The sequence below is a fragment of the Cetorhinus maximus genome, chromosome 5, assembly GCF_964194155.1.
Source record: "Cetorhinus maximus chromosome 5, sCetMax3.hap1.1, whole genome shotgun sequence".
NCBI classification, from domain to species: domain Eukaryota; kingdom Metazoa; phylum Chordata; class Chondrichthyes; order Lamniformes; family Cetorhinidae; genus Cetorhinus; species Cetorhinus maximus.
The window spans coordinates 28,542,143-28,568,131 of record NC_135883.1 but is presented as its reverse complement, the minus strand read 5'-3'; the positions used below and the strand labels follow the sequence as shown (position 1 = coordinate 28,568,131).

General features: G+C 40.7%; 1 protein-coding gene across 2 annotated transcripts; it reads right to left on the bottom strand.

The window, feature by feature from the left end:
• Positions 1-1,021: 1,021 nt before the first annotated feature.
• On the bottom strand, positions 1,022-25,627 carry ywhaqa (tyrosine 3-monooxygenase/tryptophan 5-monooxygenase activation protein, theta polypeptide a). Of its 2 annotated transcripts, none has more exons than XM_078541639.1 (6): positions 25,525-25,627; positions 24,625-25,176; positions 6,950-7,073; positions 6,303-6,466; positions 2,875-2,970; positions 1,022-2,119 (listed from the first exon to the last, which is right to left on the bottom strand). In XM_078541639.1, the coding sequence occupies exons 2-6, from the start codon at positions 24,964-24,966 to the stop codon at positions 2,048-2,050; spliced, it is 798 nt and encodes a 265-aa protein (XP_078397765.1). In that variant the 5' UTR covers positions 24,967-25,176; positions 25,525-25,627; the 3' UTR covers positions 1,022-2,047. The 2 variants fall into 2 exon arrangements, with proteins under 2 accessions (XP_078397765.1, XP_078397766.1); XM_078541640.1 differs by having other exon boundaries at positions 24,625-25,012; positions 25,525-25,609.
• Positions 25,628-25,989: the final 362 nt, after the last annotated feature.

Below are 25,989 nucleotides of genomic sequence, written 5' to 3'. Positions count from 1 at the left end.
CCAGGAGAGCTACCAGCTGAGTCACAAACCTCAAAAAAGCGGTAATGAGAAGCACATTTAACAGCAAATTTTGAAAAGGGATCTGGACCTCCAAACGTGAAATGGGAAAATATTGCTGAGCTGTAGAGAAAGAGCCAGGGAATGGAAATAATTGGGATAGCTTTCTCAAAGTCACAAAGCACAATTAGCCAAATGGTTCTTTGTGCTTTTCTAGTTTTCAGTATCAGTCCCAAAGTACAGCAACCAGAAATATAGGATTGATCTATAGAAGGGGGACAAGTTTGCTGGAACTCAAATCTTCATACAAAAATGAAGATCTGAACAGACATAATCCATTTAGCTTGTCCCATGTGATATGTATAATGACACTTAGGAAGTCATCTCCTGGGCGAGGGGAATAGCCTGATAAAACAAACACAGGCCAATTACAGAAGTTCCTCTATAACATCTCATTATGCAAGGGGCCTAAAGCAGTGGTGGGCAACCTGCATGGCGCAGTGTTCAGAGTATGGCCCACAGGACATTTTGTTGACCATTGCCTACATGCAGGGTTGCCAGATTCCACTGGGTTCTGTCTAGTGATACCAATAGGAAACAAACTATGCAAAGTGATACGTACGCTAAGCAAGGGCACATGAAGTGAGGTGCATGCTGATCGCACACAACATTGATCAAGAGCCATGCGCTCCCTCTGCGTCCAAAGTGCTGCTATGGTTCAAGCAGCACACACTGCAAATTCTTATTCATGAGGTCATGGTTAGTGCACTTGCCCGATTTAAATCTTACGCCCCACTGAGATGGAGGGCCGCTCATGCAGCCCACTCACTAGCCTAAGTTGCCCATCAATGGCCTAAAGTGTAGATATTACATTGAAGTTCCATTATTTGGCATATTAAAGTGTTTAGTAGTTTAAACAGTCCCAACATGGATAGTGGTAGTTGGTGCAGCCAAACAAGATGCAAATTCCAAGTGCACATAATGTTTCATGAATACCCAAAAAGATTAAGTTAAACAAGCAACATATGGTTTACAAAACATCATTTATTTCATGTTACATAGGGCATTAACATTTCCACAAGGCTTGGGGATTATGATAAATGATAAGTAATTATAGTGGTCCAAATCTCACTGAAGACCCCCTTACATGTGTACAAGCCTGCAAAGAAATACTATGCTTTTTAAAAAGATATATTGGGCACAAATTAGGAAGTTGTATTTCCCATTCCAGTGTATCAAAAAGTCAGGCTTGTGACTGTTCACAAGCACAACCTCAAACTTTAGCAGAACACATGCTGTAACAGTACACAAGTGAATACCATAATGACATGGACAGGTGTGTATTTGTAGTTTTTTTAAAAAAAGTGAAGATTCATAGAATTCCAAAATCAAGGTACTTTATCTTCAACTTGATTGTACATTTAAATGCCTTCAGCCTCAACTTTACAAAACTCATCATTTTATTGCAGAACATAAGGACAGTCCTCCTGCAGAATAGAGGCGTGTGTGCAACAGCTACTTTGCTTTATTATGCCAAGTTGCTGTAAATTGTAAATGCATGTCACCAAGGGAATGGGGTGGGGGTGCAGGGGAAAAAAAAGAGTTGACAATGCAAAACACAAGCCAATACCAGCAGGATAATTTGAGTAGAACATCAGAAGGTTAAGTGTGGGTGCAAGCAAATAAAATGCAGTATAACCGAATCACTGTCTAGTGCAGCAAATTTCTACCAATTATGTTCACAATACAAACACTGCAAGTAATTCTTTATAATATTAAACATTGACCTCTACATTGAGGTTATTCATGTTATAAAGTTAACTATATATGCTTCTACAGCATTAACTGCACACCAGGAAGGCAGACCACCAACACAAACCAAGGAATAAACTTCTTTTAAAGCAGTGTGTATATAAAGACTAATTGGAGATTTTCCATACATAGCTATTTCCATACAGTACTGATGAGTTTTCATTGTTATAGGAATTGAGTGGAGCAGTAAGGAATGGAGAAGTGTAAGAAGATTTTGGGAATTGGACCCTATGTGTATTTAGTTGTTATCTCCAGGCTCGGCTGCACAGGTTTCATTATCAGCTGGTGCTGGGCTCTCACTTGACCATAACTAGGGAGGAAGAAAAAAATGTTACCTTAGATTCTCATTTGTAATGCTCTAAATTAAATACAAATTCCAACAAATGGAGGACATCACAAGTTGCAATACTGCTGGAAAAGGATCCATTCTGCACCATGCAGCAGGGAATATACATTGTCAAATAACCAAAAAATTGCCTTTAAAAACCCTGTATCCTCATACAAAATTCATGCTTTTTCCTAATGCATGAACTATTTGTATGGATAACTCCAGTCAACATTGAGTCACTGGCAATTGTAAAAACCACATTATTTCATTCTCCAGGTTAGCCACTGCATCAATGTTTCAGTTGAATACGGTCACAAAATTAGTCTACTAAGAACTTTCTTGGTTACTGATGTTGTGCGCTTCTTCCACATACTATGCTTCATCTCTTGCCTAGGCGACTGTGATAATATTTTATTTAACTTGATCCTAGGCAGTGTGTTTTTAAAAGTCATCAGTTATCAGTTTTGTGATTTGCTAAAAATCAAATGTCAATTATACTCATGGCTGCAACAAGTAACAGTCATATTCATTACTCATGCAACCTTCTACATACAGCCTTTCCCATATTGTTACTCATGCAAACATAGACACTCCTCCCAATTAGATACAAAACAGTATGAATTCAGATGCATGAAGAATGCAAGTGTAAGCAGTTTATGGTTCATAGGAAAACTGTTCAGTCCTGCAGCTTCAACCTTCATTAAAATTATGAAGGACAAAAGTTGTAAGAAACTTACTGTAAGGTTGTCTCTAAGCAACTGCATAATGAGGGTGCTGTCTTTATAGCTATCATCCTGGAGAATATCCAGATCTCGAATAGCCTGATCAAATGCCTAAAAGGTGGAAACAGATAAAGGATGTTAGAGAGAAAAAAAAGGGGAAATTACCTCCTCCCACCCACCTCACCCCAAAAAAACTTCTCTACATGCTACTGCTAGTCAAGAAATTGCAATAATTTCTAGGTGGGAAAATAGACATGGCTCCTCAAGACAGCTCATGAAAAGCAGAATCAAGTTGACAATGTATTAAATGTACTAATTAACAAACATTTTCTAGCCAAGTCTGCCTAATCTTATTCTGTTGGACTGAAAATCACATGAACTAATGCAAGTTATAAGCAAATAACCAAAAATAGTGTAGTGCTGATACCAATTTGAGGAATATAGCCATATGTTTGTACTATGCTCTTTTTAGCATCATAATACAAGATGACAAACCTGCTTAGTGATCAAATAAATGGGGAGGTTAAATTCAATATTTGAATTTGATGACATGATTCACAGGAGGAATAAAGGAGACCCACATATTGAAAATTAAACTACATAGGGTAGAGGCACAAGAATATTTAAGCACTGGGGAAAATGGAATTTTACTAGAACGGACAACGCAAAATCGAGCAGGCTGGGATTCTATTATTTCCATATGTGGGAATGTTCACTACAAAAGGTGCAGAGAAGATGGCCACTAAATGGCTCAAAGAAAGATTCTCTGAACAGGGAGGAGCAGTGCAAACATCAAATGCACAGCCAGAGTGGTTGCATTACTGATGCATACAGGACTAGATATATTTGGTTTGGGGACAGGGGCACAGGATGTAAACAGAGTCAGAGGCTTGGAGTAAATATAAACTCAGTTGGGCTTTATAGACTACATAAATAGGATAACAAACAAGTGAAAGTAATTGTTTACGGCATTTGGAATTTCAAAGATAAATTTTAGTTTAAACACTAACTTTATAATCCGCATTTGTGAATTATGAACAAAAGCCGTTATTTTGAAACTCTGTAAATCAATCATGAGTAATTGGTTTTTCAATTACTGCAGCGGTTCAAGGAGGCAGCTCCCCACCACCTTCAAGGCAATTAGGGATGCAGCAATAAGTGCTGGCCTAGCCAGTGAGGCCCACATCCTGTAAATGAATTTTTAAAAATTGGCAGACAAGTCACTGGATGTGCATTGTACTGAATGTCAAATAGCACTAGGATAGGATGCTGAAGTCAGGATCAGCAGATGTCATCAAATTCAGTAATTCTGGCTCATATCCAGTTTTGATGGAGGGTCAGGTGACTGAAGAGTAATAATTTGCAATATAATCAGTGATTATCAGGAAAGATTAGTACTGCTGACTGAAATTGTTCCCAAAAGCTTTGCAGCTCAAAGCTGGCGAGCTTCACCAAATTCCCTCTTCTTGACATGAAGCTGCTGTTGCAAGATCTCAATTTCTAACAATGAACTAATTCAAACATTGACTTAAATGAACAAGTTACTCCTTCCAGTAGGAACTTTTGATAACCATTCCAAAAGCTTAGTGAGTCAAGCACCCATCGGCTGAAGCTTAGAAGTGGTATTCTAAGATTGACAAGTTCCACAAGCCAGACATTTCAGGATGTGCAGTGTTGTGTATAATAGCACACTTTTAACCAGAGTTCAAAATTCCATCCAGAGAAAGAATGCACTCCTGAGAAAAATCAGAAACTTTTTCAATCATCTTGAACAAGTGCTCTATTTCTCCACCAAGATTGTCACAAAGGAGTGTCCAACTGGAAGCTTCCAGAAAAAAAACTCAAAATAAAATCAAGTCTTTTAAGTAATGTACATGGCTGATGGAAGCCTAATTCAATTTATTGGCTCTGTTGACATTAAAATAACTTGGCACATCCCATGTTAATTCTAGAGACTGATAAACCAGATTTCTTCTGCAATTCTAAAGGCTTTTTTCCAATAGTTTGGAATTCCAGGAAGGTCACATGTAGCATTCAAGTAGTTCTGCCTCAATGTCATTTTAGATGTGCACAGATTTTTAACAGCACTTGAAATTTCTGCTGTCTAGCTTCATGACAATTTGTCTTTTATGGTTGCTTGACTCCATATCCTTTTGCTGATGCAATCAGACTGATCACCCAAAGCAACAGTAATTTCATATTTATGTCTCAAATTCAGGTGTGCATTTCTTTAAAAAAATCTCTTTTCACAAAAAAATTGCTACTTTAAACAGCAACCAATTGTAGATGAGCCAGGGAGGATAATCAGTGGCTGTTAAAATTTGCAAGTGGAAATTAAGGGTGGGGGAGAGCAGATTCAGTCTAGTCTCTTCTAAACAGCTCATTTTATAATTTCAGCAAGCCCTTCAGATTCCACTGTCCCTGTTATTACAGTACCACCTGCAAATTACATTATTTGGATATAGATAACGTTAAATTAAAAGCAGTGAGATCTGAACACCAAGTACTTCTGATTCAAACTACGGTTTTCTACCCTTCAGCCAATTTGATATCAAAATCCAATATTTTCTTTGGGCCCCCACAAATTTGAAATGTTCAGGACTTCTGGAAACAAGACTTGAGGTCTAAACAACCCATTTGGGATGCCCCTCCCTCAAAAGGAAGAACAGGAAAATTTTTAGAATCCATTTCAACTGTTGTTGCCCAGATTAAGTTCAAATCAATCAGATCACCTCACATGGGACCTTATTTACTGAGTAGTTACAGAGCCAAGCAATAACCTCGTCAGTGGCTAGATGGCCGTTTTTAAGCCTGCCTTCAAGTTTAGTCAGTGGCTATTTCTAAACCATGTCACTGTTTGGACAACACCACAGCTGCTGCTAGGATGGGACTGTTGCAAGATGAATAAGTGATCTGTGAGCCTTTGACTATGGACACCAGGTTGACCCATCACCCAACCAACAAATCTTCAATGATCAGTGACTACTTCAGTGATCATGCCATACAAACCTCATTCCAAATCTCTTAGACAAAGTCTCGATATCAAGAGCCCGTTTGCCTGTCAGCATGGTCTCAGGTTCAATGTCCACACTCTTTCTTTACCTCATCTCAACCAGAACAACAGGAGGGAAAATTAAAGCTAGTGATCCAGATGGACATTATGTAGTAGCCCCTGGTTCTAAGTGCACACATATTAGTCAGATGAGCACTGGGTCAGACACTGCTCTGAACTATTAGTCAAACAGTTTATTGGCAGTTATTGTTGAGGTTTGTACATTTTGTGACAAGATTCTGGACCCCAGCATCAAGATTCAGGACCTTCAGGAGTGGATAAAATGCCAAAGGAAAATTTTCAAACATTACAATTTACACGTGCAGATCTGACAACTTGATGAAAATTTTCACTTAAGCTAAGCTGAATTGAAAAAAAATGTACAACTTACTTTTTTTGCTAGATCACAGGCTTCAGTTGGAGAGTTGAGAATCTCATAGTAGAATACAGAGAAATTAAGAGCAAGACCCAAACGGATCGGATGCGTCGATGGCAGATGTTCCTTACTGATTTCAAAGGCTGTCTGGTAGGCGGTTTGAGAGTTTCCTATCGTTTCTACAGGAATAAAAAAAGTATTAAATTTAAGAACTGTCTTGTGAAATTCTATTCATCATTGATTCAGCAAAGTTACAATTGCTAACATTGTCTTAATTTCCAAATTTGCAATTGTATTGTAGATGCTGGTTGACTTATCATTTTGACCACAATTAGAATGGCAGTAGTGCTATAATGTAATGAATGTTGTACAACAAGTTATTTGAAGCTGTGTAACATTCTCCTCTAGGACTCTTTCAGCCCATGAATTCAAATCCATCCATTAGCACACCAAGCCATTATCTGGAATATATTCAAGGCAGCTGACAACTATCAGGAAAATCACACCAAAACAATCCCATCTTTTGGGATAGGTATACCCTCAGCAAAAAATCCACATTAATAGCTATTAGTCTTTTTTTTTTAAAACTTGGTCTCACAAGCATTGCAGTACAGAAATTCAATTTACACTTTCCAATGGGAATAATTTTTTAAAAAACATACTTTTTCGGTCCTCTCCAGAAGCAACTTCAGCAAGGTACCGGTAGTAATCTCCTTTCATTTTCAGGTAGAAGACCTTGCTTTCAGAATTACCAGCTTTGGGAATCAAGTAATTATCCAGCAATCCCTAAACAGAAAGAAGTCAAAGTTAAGAGCCTATTTCAGGAGTACTAAAATGTCACAAACTTACCCAAACTAATGGGCACGATTTCCATATATGGTTGGGGATTTTGGTGGTGGTGGTGGGGGGAGAGAAAGAGGAGAACCGAGCAACTGGAAGAACGCCATTTCACTTTGTCCATCAGTCCAATATTAATTATTCAGCACATTGAAATAACTCAGTAAATTTCAACATTTCTATTTTGCCACAAATGACAAACCAATACTGAAGCATCTCAATTAGCAGGACATAATGGATTTCTATGTCAAGGTTGGAAAAAACATAACATTAATTGACAAGACAGTTTTGCACAAGAGAAATTGTTAATGGTGACAGGTCACAATATGATGTATCTCCAAGTGTTTTCTGGAATGCTATCAATTTTCAGGAGATGGAGAAAAGACAAATACACCAAGACAATAAGCTTGGATAAACAAATTTCACACTAACTACAGCAGTATGTAATACTCCATTCCCCATCCTAAACAAAGTGAAGGCAACATAGCACTAGAGCAATATGAGCAAAAAAAAAAATGCTGGGAACTCAAGTCTGGTAGCATGTATCAAAAAGGCCACTGGCCTGAAATGTTAACTGTTTCTCACCACAGATGCTGCTTGACCAGCTGAGTACTTCCAACACTATAATGTTGGAAATCTGAAATTAAAACACCAAGGATAAAAATAGGAGCAACTAATCAATCAGCTCTCCATTCACAATACTGCCACACCCATTTTTTCCTGCCCAAAATTTTATTTGCTCCCATTCATTCAGTCATTCCCTATGGGAATAACCCCCTCCCCATCCTTGCTCCTTCAAGTTCAAAAAAGGGACCCAGACTTCAGAGAATTGATGAACAAACAGCTAACCCTTCTTTCACCAGATCTGGCTGGAGCATATGTGCTGCTAGATCTCACTCCAGATTATCCTGTAGTACCAAGGAGTTTCTCTCTCCACTACTCATAAAATCCTTTACCCTGCCCTCTCCACTCAACATATGGAAGAAGTTCATAGACTTAAGTTACCTGTTTCCTTCTTATTGCCCAAGTCAAACCTGTCCTCTCCAAATTCCCCATTAACCCATTTCCTTAACCTCATCCCCATTGAACTGCTCACCACCCAGCTTCCCTTGCTTGTGCTCTAAGTGACATTGTAATAGTTTCCTCTTTTCAGGCATGGCCAGTCCCTTCTAAAAATCACAATCATTCACCAATTATTTTAACAGGTAATCTATGCTCTTGCAAAATGCTACCTCATCTCAAACCCTCTTTCCTTCAGTCTTCCCAACATATTATTTCCTAAATCTGCACAAGCATCTGCCACAGGACCAAAACAACTTGAATAGTATTCCATATGTCATCCTTCTTGACCTCCACAAGGGGAGACAGTGGCATAGCAATGATGTCACTAGACAGATAATCCAGAGATAGAGGCTCATGCTTTGGGGACATGGGTTCAAATCCCACCACAGCAGCTGGCAGAATAAAGCTACTCAGTAATGGTGACTTCAATTGTCAGAAAACCCATTTGGTTCCTTTAGGGAAGGAAATCTGCTGGCCTACATGTGACTCCAGACGCACAGAACTGCCTAAATTGCACCTAGCAAACTACTCAGTTCAATGACAATTAGAGTTGAACAACAAATGCTGGCTTTTCCAGCAATGCATGCATTCTATGAATATATAAGACTGCAAACTCGACTATATCATGCTCCAATTCCATGGCCCACAGTGGGATGCAATTACTTGGTTCTCCTCTTATAAATTGAATCATTGACCAAAAACTAGGCACATCCAATTTCCAGTTAAATAAGAAAAGCAAAGATCAAATCCAGCCCCTACACATCCCACTTCACCTGTCAGGTTAACCCAGAGCCAAGCTTCCAAACCCATATGCCAGTGCAAAAAACCACCAATTAACATTACCTACATTCACCCATAACTCAGCACATCTGTTACTGGAATCCTGACCCACATCATGGAAATAATTGGATCTGAGGCAATAATGTTCTTGACCAGCTGTCTACTCTCAAGTTGTAAAGTTCAGCTCACCTGAAACTCTATCACTGATACCATCACAATACAGGCAGCAAAGTTACCAGCCTAGTAATTGAGGCCCAGACTAATGGTCTAGAGACATATTTAAATCTCACCATGGCAGCTAAAACACTAGTCTCATTAAAATAATCAAATTACTGGATTGTCATAAAAACCCATCTAGCTCACTAATGTCCTTCAGGGTAGGAGATCTGCTGTCCTGTCCTAGTCTGGCCTACATATGAAATCAAGGCCCATGGCAATTTGTTTGACACAACTGTTCCCTAAAATGGCCTCGTAAGCCAGAGTTGCATTAAAAACTGCTGCGCAAGTCTAAGATTAAAACCAGATGGACCAGCCAGCATAGACCTAGGCATTGCAAATGACAAAAGTACAACACGCCCTGCCGACCCTGCAAACTCCTCACTCACATCTAGGGACGTGCCACAGGCTAGTCAAGCAACAGCCGACAGTCATATTCACTGAATCATCTCTTGCAATGTCTTAAACTCCATTACCATTTCTGGATTATGTCCTGCCCCACCAGGATAGACCCAAAAAGGTGGTGACACTGCTATAAAGTCAAAAGAAAGCAGCCCAGAGAGTCTTCAACATTGACCCTGGAACCCTTGAAGTCTCATGGTATCAGATCAAGCCCCATCACCTTACCCATCCACTCCCTCAGCTGAGGAATCAGTGCTACACTTTGGACACCACTTAGGAGCATGGAGCACAGCAAAGATTTGAAATGTACTCTGGGTGGGGACAATAGCCCACCAGAGTGGCTCAGCAGCACCACTAGTGAATCAAGACCGAGCAGGTAGTAAGAACATGATATGGGAAAACCCATTTGACCCCATCCTCAGTTGATTCAGTCTATGACTGAATTGGTAGGAGTGGCCACTGCAGTCCTTAGAAGAACAAGTCCTGTCTTCACACTGAAGGCACCCTCTGGTATTGTGGCTCGACTGCTGTGCTAAATAGCACCATTTTCTTTCTGCAGAGAGGGTTTGTGATGGTGGGGAAAAGAAAGAAAAATCAACTGAAATTATCACTATAGTCTTATTTCTCACTTGCAGAGAGGGGCTTAAAAAAAAAGCCTATTGCTCATTCATCACACCATCCTCTCCCAATGCTGCTCATTCTGCAACGCCACCAAGCTACCCAGCTAGGTTCTACTTCTAAATTACAGCCAAAGTACTCCAAGCATCACCTTCCCTTCTATTTCCTGCACCACCTTTAGTCCAATGATCTATCCTCAACCATCAAATTCTTCAGAATGGTCCTTTGGCAGTAGCAGTAGCATGCATCTATACAACACAATGTAAAAATGGTGTGCCATGGTGCTTCAGAACAGCATTGGCTCTCATTCATTGAGCAGATATGGACTCGAGCTTTCTGCCCACTTCCATACACTTCATTACATCTTCCATGTTGTACTAACTCATCACCATGCTGCTGACATTGCCTGCCTGTCTCCCACTCCAATACCTCATCCAAAAGCTCATCTCAGTAGAATGGAAGTAACATCCACATTTAAATGTGGATGTTTGCATACATATCAAGGTAGCACAATTGCAATGTGGTATCAAATTTATGCAATACTTTTCACCAATTCAATTTTCCATCTAAAGTTGTCATTTTGAAACATCAACAGATAGAGGAAATATTTATGGTTCATGTAGTTTTTATACATAGACCACTCAGGTCATGTATAGCATAAAATTGTGGTAAATCACAAGCTTAAAACCCTCAGGAAAAAAGAGACAGAATGGGACAAAGGTGCAGGGAGAAAATGACAACGACAACAGAAAACAAACATTTTAAAAGGAAGACAATTTGGACTGCTGGCAGTTTTAGTGGAAATTAAACATGCCACAATTTTCAGGTATTGTTGCACATTAAGACTACAAAAACCAAAAGGCATTTTTAGATTCGTGATTCATACTAGCATCCTAAAAAGAGCACTATAGATGTCACTTTCACAGTTAATACATTAAAAAAGTTGATCACTTAAAGCATCACAAATGCATTAGATCTCAGTTACAACTTAATTGAAGGGATTAGTGAAATAAATCTACCCTTGCATTGTGTAACAGAGCAGCATAAATATAGTAGCAAAGGCAGTGAACACCAAAATGCACAAAACTTAAATTTTCCTTCAACCTTAAATACATTTGGGTAGTTAGTGTATTTTGTTCTGTAGTTGTCTTTTAATTAAGGCATTATGAAAAGAAATTATAAACTTAAATCTTGCTTCACTTGATGTTAACTGATCACCCACCCTACTAGTCTTGAACCAGCGGCTGATGCAGACAATCACATGTCGACAACAGAACAAGGACAGATTTAGTTTCGTTACTTAAGGTAACTTTTGGGAAGGTTTTTAGTGGGAGGAGAATAGGGACCAGAAAGGGAGAATGAATCCAACATAACAGGGAAGCAGAAGTTAGATGGTTTCTGGTTTGGTAATAAATAAGTTCTATGAGCACCCAGAGTATGAAAGAAAGTTTGAATCAATTCAATTACATTTAACACTTACTACGAAGCCAGACGAATTCCAGCTTGATTGGAGCAGGGGCACAGAGAAAGCGTGAAACATTGCATTAGTAGGAGACTGACAATTTGCGGATTGAGAGAATGCTGAAAGTAGGGGGGGGAAGTGGGCAACGTTTGAGCTAATAGCTGCAAAGATAACTGGCAGAGCCTTGTATCCTCTGACATGTAAGTGCTTCACTGTGGGTTTTGTGCAACTGTTGGCAGGGAAGGGGGAAGATGAAAGTGTGTGGAAGTGTTTTTTTTAATGTGATGCAGACAGAGTTGGAGAGTAGTATTTGGTGTGGAACACATGGATAACAATATTGAAAATCCAATGGCTGAGTGAGAGCTATTAACTGAGGTTGAGGGAAGGTTTAGCAGTCAGTGCAAAGAGGACAAGGTGAGCAGTGACAAATCCCAGTACGGAGGTGGAGTGGTTGACAGTGAGGATACTGTGGGAGGGAGAGGGGGATTTTCAGGGAACGGATAGGACTAAAGCAGAAGAATACATTACTTAATTTTTCTCCTCACAAGCAAAGCTGCTTAATTCAAATTATTTTACAAAACCTGAGTCCTTATGTGCAAAATAATGAAATTAACGAAGAATTATTCCAGCACAGGAGGCCATTCAGCCCCTCACATCTGCACCAACTCTCCGTAGGAACAATGTACTAGTGCCACCCTATAGCCCTGTACATTTAAAACAATCCAATTCCCTTTTGAATTCCTCGATTGAACCTGCCTCTCCCAGGCAGGGCATTCCAGAACTTAATCACTCACTGCGTGAAAAGTCTCATGTTGCCATCGCTGATTTTGCCAATTATCCTAAATCGGTGGCTTTTACTCATGATCCTTTTACCAGAGGAAAAAACCTGTCTCCACTATCTACTCTGTCCAGTCTCAATTTTGAATATCAAATCTCTTTTCAGCCTTCTCTCCAAGAGTCTCAATTCCTCCAACATAATTGAAGTTCCTCATCCCTGGGGCCATTCGTAAATCCTTTCAGCATCCTTCACATCTCTACTAAAGTGTGGTGTCCAGAGAGGAGACGATAAAGGTTAATACCCCTTATTTTTCAGAAATATTGGGAAAGTCAAGGATGTAATTAGCCAAATTTGAAAGTGGACATTTGGCATTTACGAAAGCTCATTTGAGTGTCAGATCACATGAAATTTGCCATTTAATCCACCACCCTTTCAAAATCCCCTGGATCTTCCAACAATATCAAAGAATACATTTATGGTATGAATTTGGTATGACAAAGTAGCTTCTGTTTCATATTTACATTGAGTTTAGCACTGATACGAAGACAAAAATAAGAAAAGTAGTGAGGAGGATACAAAGGATTAGATAGGTTAACTGAGTGGCAAAAAAATTGGTAGATGGAGTATATGGAAAATGAGAACTTGTCAGGAAAAAAAACAGTATATTATTCAAATGGAGACACACTGCAGAACCCTGTGGTACAGAGGGATCCAAGTGTCCTAGTACATAAATCAAAGTTAGTATGGAGGTACAGTAAGTGATTAGGAAGGCAAATGGAATGTTGGCATTTATTGCAAGAGGGAGGAGTATAAAAGTAGGCAGTAAGTGTTGCTGTAGCTCTACTGGGTCTTAATGAAACTACATCTGGAGTAATTTTGCAGAGTTTTAGACTCATTGCTTAATATACTTGCATTGGAAGCAGTTCAGAGAAGGTTTATTAGGCTGATTCCCAACATGAATGTGTTGTCTTATGAGAAAAAAGGTTGAGCGGGTTGAGCCTGTATCCATTGGAGTTTAGAGGAATCAGAGGATGCTTCCCCTTGTGGGGAAGTCTAGAACCAGGGGATGCAGTTTAAAAATTAGGGGTCTCCCATTTAAGACAGACTAAGAGAAATTTTCTCTCAAGAGGGTCATCAAGTCTGGAATTCTCTTCAAATGAGCTGGAGAGGCTGGGTCAGAGATTTTTGATCAACAAGGGAGTCAAAGTTTACAGGGCCAGACAGGAAAGTGGAGTGAGGCCACAATCAGATCAGCTATGTTTTTACTGAATGCCAGATCAGGCCCGAGGGGCCAAATGGCTTACTCTTGTGTTGTGTCTAAAGAAGCTGAGTGTAACTGCTTAGCGAAGGGAACAGATTAGACTACATTTATATGGCCCAAGTACAGACTTGGGAATCTAATACATAATCCCACTGTCAAGTCAAACTTCATATTGTTTGGTTTGTAACCATGTTATCTTGGTAGTCCAACAGTTACTTTGAATTTTTCAGTGTGAAGTAGGCCATTTGACCAAACAGATCCATGCCAGCATTTAAAATCCATCCTTCCACTTTAATTCATCTCACTCAATCACATGTCCTATTCTTTTCTCATGTACTTACCTAGCTATTCACCTCAATCACATTCTCAGTCAGTATTCTCCCAATATTTCCTCCCTCCCTCCCCTCCCCTCAATTTCTGGCCCTAGGTTTGAAATCTTCCAAAAGTGTAAAAGGTTGTCTTTATGTCAGCCCTTTCCAAATTCTCCATAATTTGAAATACCCAAGTCTTCGGTTCAATCTTTCCTGATAGGTGAACTTGCTCAGCACTAGTATCATCTTTGTAGATTGCCAGATTACAAGGAGGATGTGCGTGTGCAAGCAATCAGAACAGTGTGGTCTAACCAAGATTCTGTCCATGTTTAACACATTTATTCTAGGTTTTACATCACAAAATAGGCCATTCAGCCCAACAGATCCAAGCTAGTGTTTATGCTCCACACAAGCCTCCCCACAGCCAGTGTTTCACTATCAAAATATTATATTCCTTTCTCCCTGATGTGCTTAGCTTTCCCCTAAAAGGCATCCATTATTCTCCCCAACCACTCCATGTGTAGTTAGCTCCACATCCTCCCCACTGGCTCATTTAGAAATAAACCCCAGCTCATTAGCATGTCGTCTTTGTTAATCTTTATTTCTACTTGTGATGTGTGTATTTGATCCCTTTGCACTAACCTATTTAGATTATCAAGCAGTTTGTGTCTTCTATTCCTCCTACCAAATGAAATCAAACATCTGTCTTTAGAAATAAGACCACTTACAAACATTGTCCAAGTCCACAAACAATTTGGCATGGCAAGGCACTTTCTGGATTCTCCCCACTACCCAAAAAGTACTTGTAACAATCACATTAAAATTGGGTCGTAGAGATAGGGGGAAAAGAGGGAGGGGAAAAAAGGACGAGACACAAAATTCAATCATTTCCAAGCTTTTCTTAAATCAAGAGATCCACAACCACTGGTGTACTCAGAACAGTTCCCCAGTTATGTCCAGAAGTACAAAACTGGCAGAAAATTTCCAATTTGAAACCAAGTACCCAAAACAGGCATAACAAATACTGAAGATGAGGAATATTGTCAAGTTAGAAAGACTATATTTAACCAAATTAGTTAGCCAAGAGTAAATTTATACAGAAATATTTACAGAAAGGCTGAAAAATTAGGTGCAATTTTTAGGTTCAACTTAAATTTAAGTAATAACAAAGTGCTGTTGAAACTCAGGTCTGGCAGCATGTAGAGAAACAGAATTAACAGTCAAATGACTCATTCAACTCAGAACATTAATTGCTTCTCTCCACAGATGCTACCAGACCTGAGTTTCTCCAGCACTTTATTTCAGATTCAGCACCCATATTATTTTATGTTTAATTCTTAAAATTGATTCCAATTTGGAACTGTTCAATAATTTCAATAAATGAAACAGCATTGTAGAAAATTACAAGAATACTTCAACACTGAGTATGATCTTGACAATGCAGAGTTTAACTACTTCAAAATACAGATTGAGGCCAACAACATTTATCTACAAAACTTCCAGAGATTGCCTTTGCAGCAATGGTAGATTGAGGCCATGTTCCGCTGTCTATTTGCCCAGTGAAAAATTTGATTTGTCCTCTTATCTTCCACACGGCTGAGCAATCAAAACATCAACTGATGGCTGTCAGAAACTCACTCAAGGTTCCCTGGATGTGGGATAATTTATAGCATCAAGAACAATTACCAATGACTCTGCCATCAGCTTCCCCCATCTCACCATTATGAATGGAGGATGTGGATCACCTGAAAAACATTGAACTGTCAGGCATAAATACTGCACGAATTCTTGAAGTGCTGCTGCTTAGCACAAGCCATAACAGCAACCTCTGGTTGGATAACATGCATTATTTGGCATTAGCAAAATTTGCTCCAGTGCTTTTAGACACCAGCATTTAACACCCACCATAATTAAGGCAACTTTTGTCTTTTGATGCCACTTTTGGTAAGCAATACAGCCAGTTCAAAGAAATCTAATGCTTCTGTAGGTTATAAGCAGATTACCAGGAATATAGCAGGGATCTTTGGAATTCCATTCCCCACCATTCTCCCTACCCCAAGTCATGCCAGCTCAAGCCACCATGGTAACTGACAATCTGACAATCTATTTCCTTCCTTCTTCCCCACCCAAGCTTCTTCTGGGCTTCAGTGCAAATCAAATTTGAAGCAGCAATCCATGATTTGTTCTAAGTTCCTCTCTGCTGGTTGTAGTAAAACAAGGTCAGACAGGCCAGTACTCTAGTTGTTCCAGATTGCAAAGCCAATTCAAGATTGAGACAATGAGATGCTTATCCTCTGTCTGGAAATAAGTTCTTGGTGATTCTCAGGCAAATGGAGAGTAGAATGTTGATCTTGCCCATCACAATTTTTAAGTGTTGCAAAGTACACAGAAGTTACAGAAAATTTAGCCCATCTACTCTGTGGGCATTTAGTCTCCATGCAGAGTCACATTTATCCAAACAATTCTCATCCCTTCAAACATTTGTCCTTCATAGATCAATTTTACTCTGACAATTTTTCCTTCAATCTCTAACCCTGGAATTCTACACCCTTGGACTCGAGGTTCCTCCTGCATGCTGGTTTGAAATCTTGCATTTAATCTTTTACTTAAGGCCACTCAACCAGTGGAAAAATCTAAAGCCTGTTTTTATCTTGCATAACTAACACTTGTAAAAAAACTTTATCCCATTACCTGCACCAAGTGTTTTCCTTGGAAGTGCATGATAAAATAGGGCAAAGTCAGCATGGTTTCATCAAGGGGAGGTCATGCCTGATAAATCTGTTAGAATTCTTTGAGGAGGTAATGAGTAGGTTAGACAAAGGAGAGCCAATGGATGTTATCTACTTGGACTTCCAGAAGGCCTTTGACAAGGTGCCGCACAGGAGGCTGCTCAGTAAGATAAGAGCCCATGGTGTTAGTGGCAAGATACTAGCATGGATAGAAGATTGGCTGTCTGGCAGGAGGCAGAGAGTGGGGATAAGGGGGTCCTTCTCAGGATGGCGGCCGGTGACTAGTGGAGTTCCGCAGGGGTCAGTGTTGGGACCACAACTTTTCACTTTATACATTAATGATCTAGATGAAGGAACCGAGGGCATCCTAGCTAAGTTTGCAGATGATACAAAGATAGGTGGAGGGATAGGTAGTATTGAGGAAGCGGGGAGGCTGCAGAAGGATTTGGACAGGTTGGGAGAATGGGCAGAAAAGTGGCAGATGGAATACAACGTGGGGAAGTGTGAGGTCATGCACTTTGGTAAGAAGAATAGAGGCATAGACTATTTTCTAAATGGGGAGAGAATTCAGAAATCTGGAGTGCAAAGGGACTTGGGAGTCCTAGTCCAGGATTCTCTTAAGGTTAACTTGCAGGTTGACGCAGTAGTTAGGAAGGCAAATGCAATGTTGGCATTTATTTTGAGAGGACTAGAATATAAAAGCAGGGATGTGCTGCTGAGGCTTTATAAGGCTCTGGTCAGACCACATTTAGAATATTGAGAGCAATTTTGGGCCCCGTATCTCAGGAAGGGTGTGCTGGCCCTGGAGAGGGTCCAGCGGAGGTCAACGAGAACGATCCCAGGAATGAAAGGCTTAACATATGAGGAACGTTTGAGGACTCTGGGTCTATACTCGATGGAGTTTAGAAGGATGAGGGGGGGATCTGATTGAAACTTACAGAATACTGAAAGGCCTGGATAGAGTGGACGTGGGGAAGATGTTTCCGTTAGTAGAAGAGACTAGGACCTGAAGGCACAGCCTCAGAGTAAAGGGAAGACCTTTTAGAACAGAGATGAGGAGAAACCTCTTTAGCCAGAGAGTGGTGAATCTATGGAATTCATTGCCACAGAAGGCTGTGGAGGCCAGGTCATTCAGCGTATTTAAGTCCGAGACAGATAGGTTCTTGATTGGTATGGGGATCAAAGGTTACAGGGAGAAGGCGGGAGAGTGGGGTTGAAAAACTTATTAGCCATGATTGAATGGCGGAGCAGACTCGATGGGCAGAATGGCCTAATTTCTGCTCCTATGTCTTATGGTCTTATCCTCAAACCAGGCTGCATCTTAGAACAGAACACTGACACTTCAGCCTTTAAGTCCTGTACCCTTCCCATAGGGTATAGGGTGGAGACTAGTACTGCATAGCACAGAGACTATTTTATACAGATAGAGCCTATTTAAAGAAAAACAATTTTGTTCAAAGAAAATGCATCACTTTACACTTGCTATCCGTGTGCTACATCAACTCATTCATTCCTCCATTTTAATCAATATCCATTTGGAATTGCTTGTCTACAGAATTAACTATATCTTTCAAAATCTTGATTACGCCTTGTACTCCTAAATCTCTAATATGTACAATGAATACAAGTGGCTAATAGTAGAACAGAGGACACCACTACATAGAAAAAAGTGCCCTAAATTTCAGCAGATTTCTCCCTAGTTTTTTTTTAAAAATCTGTGTTTTTTTTTTAAACTTCTACATGCACCTCAATCTTCAAGATCCACATCTGCGACAGCCACTCCATCTTCTCCCTCCCCTGCAATCTCAATTGAGTCCATGCAGTCATTTTCTCTCATGAGGGTAATGGTAATTTCATATTGAAATTATTAACCCTGCCATAGATGTTAATCTAATTCATTTGTAAGAGCCCCGTCTTAAAGAATGGGAACTACATTGCTAGAAGTCTAGAGAGTGCCCAAAGATCCATATTCAAGAGTGCCCTGCAAATATAAATTTCCTCCTTCAGGATCCTGGCATATATTTATTCAGTCAGATCCTGACACTTGTCTTCCCTTAACCGATTTAAGTATTTTTCATGAATCTATGCTCGCCTTGCCCTCAAATTTAAGCACTCACCTTTTTTGCAATAATGGTCAGTAAAGACTAATGCTCCGCCACATTTTTTTTTATCATTTTGGCCTTCTAGCAATTAGAAAGGGCAGAGGAATGGGACTAGCTAAATTGCTCTTGCAGAAAGCCAACACTGGCTTGTGCTGTAACCATTGCTAGCTAATATCTAATTTTTAATTTGTAGCTACTTCAAGAGGCACATTGGATTGAAGTAGGTGGTTGTGGGAAGGGGAAAAACAAGCCACAAAAAGGTACCTGGTGCTAAATGGCACGGAGTTCAAATTTAGCAATTTCATCTGGGAGGTGATGGCAAGCAGCACAAAAATTGGGGCAAGACCTACTTTATACTGGGTCTTTAGTTAGCAGGATTTCCTTTGGCATAAAAACAGGGGCTCCTATACTTGGCTATGCCTTGAAGCACCATAACCTACAGACCAAAAGCCAGAAAGTGGGAATAGCTATGTACTTAGCTGCTTTTCTGCCAAAGCAAACAGACATTGGGCTGAAGAGACTGCTAGTGGACTGAGATTTTCTAACTTTCTATTACACTTCCTGCAAAGGGATTGACACTATTCTCTGCAAAGAATGAGAGTCCAGGTGGCTGTGTTGCCTATCCGGTGGTAGGGTTAAGGACATTTGCTCAGGACTGGAGAAGAACTTGCAGTGGGAGGGGCAGATCCAGTTGTCAGGGTCCATGTAGGTGCCAACAACATAGGTAGAACTAGGAAAGATGTTCTGCATAGAGTGCATGAGGAACTAGGCACTAAATTAAAAAACAGAACCTGATTATAATCTCTGGATTATCTAGCAACATGCAAATTGGCATTGAGTACGTAACATTAGAAAGAGATGAATGTGGCTCAAAGACTAGTGTGCAAGAAATGGGTTCCAGTTTGTGGGCCCTTGGCACCAGTATTGGGGAAATTGGAAGAGTCTACATCTGAACTGTATTGATACCTGTGTTCTTGTGAACTGCATAACTAGGGAAGTAGACAGTATTTTAAAGCAAATAATGGGGGCAAGATATCAAATGTGGTGTATCAAAGAGTAGAGACAAGGGAAGAGAGTATGGTATTAATACAAGAAATGATAAACAGACCATGACAGGAAAGGTTAGAGAGCACAAGTCCAAGTAAATCAATAGATAAGGCTTGAGGCTCCAAAAATAAAAACAGCAAAACTTAAGGCTCTGTATCTGAATGCACATTGCATTGAAAACAAAACAGATGAACTGATAGATCATACTTATTAATCTCTATTTGCATTAATAGCCATTACAGAGACATGGCTGCAGGATGACAGATTGGGACCCAATTATGGAAAGGAAGTTAGGAAAAGGTGGAGGGGTGCCTGTTAATTAAAGACAACATTAGTATAAGAGAGAGGAATGACCCAAGTGCAGGAAACCAGGATATAGAAGCTGTTTGGGTAGAGATGAGGAATGATAAAGGCAAGAAGCCACTTGTGGGAGTGGTGTACAGGCCCCCTAACAGTAATCACATGGTAGGATGGGGCAACGGCGAAATAGCTGTTCAGAAAGGTATGGTGATCATGTGGGATTTTAATCTAGATACAGACTGGAATAATCAGATGGACAAAGGTAGCCTAGATGAGGAGTTCATAGAATGTTCTTGGGATAGTTTCTTAAATCAGCACATTCTGGAGCCAACCATGGAGCAGGCTGTACTCGCCCAAGAATTATGCAATGAGATAGGTTTAATAAATATCTCAGTGAAGGCACCCGGAGGTGGCAGTGATCATAATGGTTGAACTTTACATTCAGTTTGAGGGAAGGGTCTAACACTAATGGGCAATTATGAGCACATGAAAGCAGAGCTAGCAAAAGTATTGTGAAGTTAGTGTCACCATGATAGATGAGAAGAAAGCACAGGTTTCCAAGAAGGGCACCAAGAATGCACAGAAAAAGTTGCTCGCAAAGGGCAGCAAGAAGAGGAGATCCAGGAAGGAGTGTTGCTCCATCTACAAAGTGATGAAGCAGGTTCACCCCGACACCAGCATCTCCACCAAGGCCATGAGCTCGTTCGTCAACAACATTTGAGCACATCACGGGCCAGGCTTCCCACCTGGCCCATTACAACAAGCGCAGCACCATTAGCTCCCAGGAGATCCAGACCGCCATGGGCCTGCTGCTGCCCAGGGAATTGGCCAAGCATGCCATGTCAGAGGGCACAAAGGCAGTGCCAAGTATACCAGTTCCAAGTAAAACTCCACACTAGTGAAAATAACACCCAAAAGTAAGCTGGCAATTTAGGTTAAGGGATAGGTCAATAGAGATGACCACTGCTGGTCCTACAGAAAGTGAGTCTGGGAATTAATAATGGAAAATAAGGAGATGACAGATGAATTGAACAGGCATCGGTCTTCACTATAGAGGATACAGGTAACATCCCCGAAATGACTAAGTCAGGAAGTGGAAGGGAGGGAGGAACTCAGGAAAGTTACAAATCACCAGTGAAGTGGTGCTGAGCAAACTGAAGCTGCGGGCTGAAAAGTCCCCAGGCAATGATTGACTTCATCCTAAAATCTTAAAAAAGGTGGCTCGAGATAGTTAATGTGTTGGATTTAAATTTTCCAAAATTCACTAGATTTGGGGGAAGGTTTCATTAGGTTTGAAAATAGCAAATATATAACTCCTTTATTCAAAAGAGGGAGGGAGACAAAGCAGGAAACTCTAGGCCAGTTAGCTTAACAACTGTCATAGGGAAAACGTTAGAAGTTGAAGACATTGTAGCAGAACACTTGGATAAATTCAAGGTCATCAGAGTCAACATGGTTTTGTGACAGGGAAATCATGTTTAACCAATTAATTGGGGTTATTTGAAGTAGTAACACGTGTAGATAAAGGGAACTAGCGGATGAACTGTACTTAGATTTCCAGAATGCATTTAATAAGTTGCCACGTCATAGGATATTGCAGAAAATAAAAAGTTCATGGTGTCGGGGCAACGCTGGCATAGATAGAAGATTGGCTAGCTTACAGGAAAACAGTAGGCATAAATGGGTAATTTTCTGGTTTGAGAGATGTAACGCGTGGTGGGCCACAGAGATCAGTGCTGGGGCTTCAACTCTACAATTTTATATAAATAAATGAGTTGGATGAAAGGACCAATGATATGGTTGCTAAATTTGCTGATGACAACATAGGGTAGTAAAGTAAGCTGTAGCCTCCTTAAATCCACTTCACAAAAAGGACATAAATAGGTTAGGTGACTGGACAAGATCTGGCAGATAGGTTATAAATGTGGGACAATGTAAGGTTGTCCACTTTGGCAGGACAAAAAAAAATTACCTAAATGGCAACAGATTGCAGAAGGATCTGGGTGTCATAGTGCATGAATTGCACAAGGTTAGTTTGCAGGTGCAGGAAGCAATAAACTGTGTACAGTATTGGTCATCTTAAAGATGTCAATCAACTCAGAGAAGGCATATGAGATTAATAACTGGAATGGGCGAGTTGTCTTATGAGGAGAGGCTGGAAAGGCTAGGCTTGTATCTGCTGGAGTTAAGTGTAAGAGGTAACTTGATTGAAACAAGATTCTATGGGGTCTTAATAGTATGGATACGGAAAGGAAGTTGCCTCATTTGGAAGAATCAAGAACTAGGGGCCATTGTTTGAAAATAAGGGGTCATCCATTTAAGACAGATGAGGAAAAATTCTGAAGGTTGTCTCTTTGGAATTCTCTTCTTCAAAAGGCAGTGGAAACAGAGTCTTTGAATATTTAAGGCAGAATTAGATTCCTGATAAGCAAGGGGGTGAAAGGTTATCAGGGTGGGCAGGAATGTGAAGTTGAGGTTGAAATTAAACCAGCCATAATCTTACTGAATGATGGAGCAGGCTCGAGGTGGTTGAATGGCCCACTCCTAATTCATTTGTTGATATGTACCCACACTACTAACTGTATTTGACTGGATGTAGCAGACAGTACATGAAAACAACAGTAGTGGGGTCACAGACTGGAAAACACATCACTTTCTTTACAGCAAAGTCAAAGCCACAATTTCCACATTTAGTCGGTACCCCCACAATGAAACTGATCATAGGAACTCCACGAGTTAATGCACTGCATTTCAAATTCTGTGACACTGGGCAATTTCAAGCTCAAGACTCCAGAACCTATGTCAACTTTCTATTTTATATGCCCTTCTCTACCTGCTACCACCCTGCAGTTGTTCAAACTTCCTATATGCACAAAGTTATCAGGTTCCAAATGTAATGCTGATTGATTGCACGTTTCCTCAAGTCCCAACAGCATAAAGCAAAAATCCACATTCAGATTCTATTTAGAACATCTAAAAATATGAAAAAGTGCATGTCAGAACAGGCAAGTTGAGCACTTCAGCCTGGGGCTGCTACCGAACAAGGCTTTCACTTATGATTGCTTATTACATAGATGCCAACCCAGGAAATGACCAGTGGGCATGGTGTCTTAATTATAATCCATTTTGCAGCATATGTTGAACAAAATTTCAATATTTGAGTGCTTTGACCACTTCTAAAAATGGTGTCAGCTATATTTCATTAAACAGCAGCCAGATTTGTAATATGTATAATTAATACAAAGCAACGTTAGCCACAAAAGCAAGATATGAAAAACGATCACCAATAGTAAGTGATGCACACAAATTCACCACACCCAGCATACACACCCTAGTTAAACTAACCTACCACAAAGTGTGACAAGCCTTTTACAGTCATTCCTATGCAGTATCCTGATTATTCATTCAACAAACACACCGATTTGGAATGTTACCGAACCAAATTTCTTGACAAGCTACAACAATTGTGGCAAAAATTAGGAAGACCTAACACTCAAATCAGAGGTGGGGGCGGGGGGGGGGGTCATTTTCCCACTGCATCTTTTGAGATAGTTTTGGCCCAAGACCTTTAACAGTGAAAATTACTTCATTTCAGGAAACATTAAAAAGCAGTATCAGTCATGCCAATTACAATTCAGCTTGGGTGCTCAATTCAAGATATTATAATTACATTTCTGCCCTGTCATTTAATCTGAAGCAGTCTGATTCAGAAAATAAGTGAAAATTTATATTCAGCAAGTGGCAATTACATTACTGTTGAGTAGATAGCAAATGCACCTACACAAGGCAAAGATGACTTCGTTTTGTATTTGACAATTACGTTCAGCTAGGATGTCTAAAAACTTCAACCACATTTTCCTTGTGTCCATAATCAGTTATGCAAATCCAAAGAATATTAAAAAAGGAACTGCCATCCGTTTGCCAATAATGAGCCAACATTAACATGACCAAACGCATTAGTTCCAAATTAACATTAAAAAAAGTCAGTCCGCGAATGGTAGTAGCAGAGGATCAGTTGGGTATAGATTTAAAATTCACATCATGTGTTATCGCAACCTGCTGTAATAGAAAAATCTGGTTTGAGGGAGTGTTTCAAATTTTTTAACTTCTTCAACACGTGTTTAGGCTAATGACTTACTGCCCCCAAAAAAAAACTTGTACAGCCTCAAACTGAAAAAAGCCCATAAACCAGACTTCCTAAAATTTCAGTCGGTTCGTAAACCTTGCCTTCCTTTTTTCAATTCTAGCATCCTCCTTAACATACAAGATGTTTCGAAAATTACTTGGAACATCACAATCACATTTTTGCACATCGAAGAGACCACCTCATTTTTTTTTTAATTTAAAAAAAACAGTTATTTCAAAGGCAGTTTTTCTTTATTTAAAAAGGAAACGATTTCGGGTCAAATGCACCCCACCCCTTTGTTCTTACCAGGACGTCGGTGCAGATTTCAACGAGCTCCGATTCCACTTTTTCCCGGTAACTTCGGGTGTGTTGCAGCTGCTTCTCGTCGGTGTCGCTCTTCTGCTCCACACTGGAGATGACCCTCCAGGCCGACCGGCGGGCCCCCACCACGTTCTTGTAGGCGACCGAGAGCAGATTCCTCTCCTCGGTCGTCAGCTCGGAGCCGTGCTCGGTCACCGCTTTCATCGCGGCCGCCATGTCCTCGTACCTCTCGGCCTGCTCGGCCAGCTTGGCCCTCTGAACCTGCTCCTCGTTCTCCGGGTTGCTGTTGACCTGTTCGGCCTGCTTGACCTGCTCGGCGTTCTCCATGGTTCTCCCTCCGGCTGGTCAAACTCCAGGCTGAGGGCGAGGTGAGCTGGGAACGGGGGAGGGGGGAAGGAGTGGTGGTGGTAGTGGTGGTGGTGTGGGGGGGAAGGAAGAGGGTGTTTGCTCTCTCTCTCTCTCGTGTGTTTTTCACAGGGGAGGGCAAGGATTTCGTTCACTTTATTCTTCCCCCCTTTTTAACTCCCTCCTTAGTCACTGTTAACAAAAAAACAAGACATTCAAAAAAAAGTGAGCGAATTGAAAGTAGTCAATGAAACAACAAAAGCGGGGCAGTTAAAATCCTTGACTTTTCTACGCACGCTCATTTTCCCTCCACAATCTGCCCTAATTTTTAATGTGTGCAAAGTGCAGAATACCAAGAAAAACAGGAAAATGGCGGATTTTTAAATTAAAATTCAACGTTTTTTTTAAGCCGAAAGAATTTATCCTTGAAACAAAAGAACAGACGCCCCCGCACAACTTAACTATTCGAATGTGCCCTCTGCTTCTTCGCCTCCACACATACAACTCATGAATATCAAAGGCAAGAGAGTGAAAACTAACCTTCCTCACGCTCACTGGATCTTCAAATGGATCAGCTCTGGCCCGGGGAAAGCGGAAAAAAAAAACCCGCCCCAGCCGCTTCTCCCTACCTTGACGGGCGGGCGGATCAGGGGCCCGCCCCCTTCCCCGCTGTGCGCGCTTGTAGGTTGACAGACAGGCGGTTCCGCCAATGAAAGGGCGGAGGCGATAGCCGACCAGCGGAAGGCGACCTATAAGCTGATAGGTCGACCAGCTGGGCGGGGTCTTCGCTTCCCCCACTGACAGGTTAGGTTGACCGGGAGTCTGCGGCTGGGCCACGGGGTTTCCTCCAATTAAATACAGGGTGAGATGACGTTACTGTTGCCATGCCGATGGCGAAGAGCCCTGGAATGGACAGGGCGTGGCACGAGACTAGGGGGAGGATACATGTCAGTATCGCAAGGGGGGGTGGGGGGAAAGGAGGGTGTACACGTGAGGGGTGGGGGA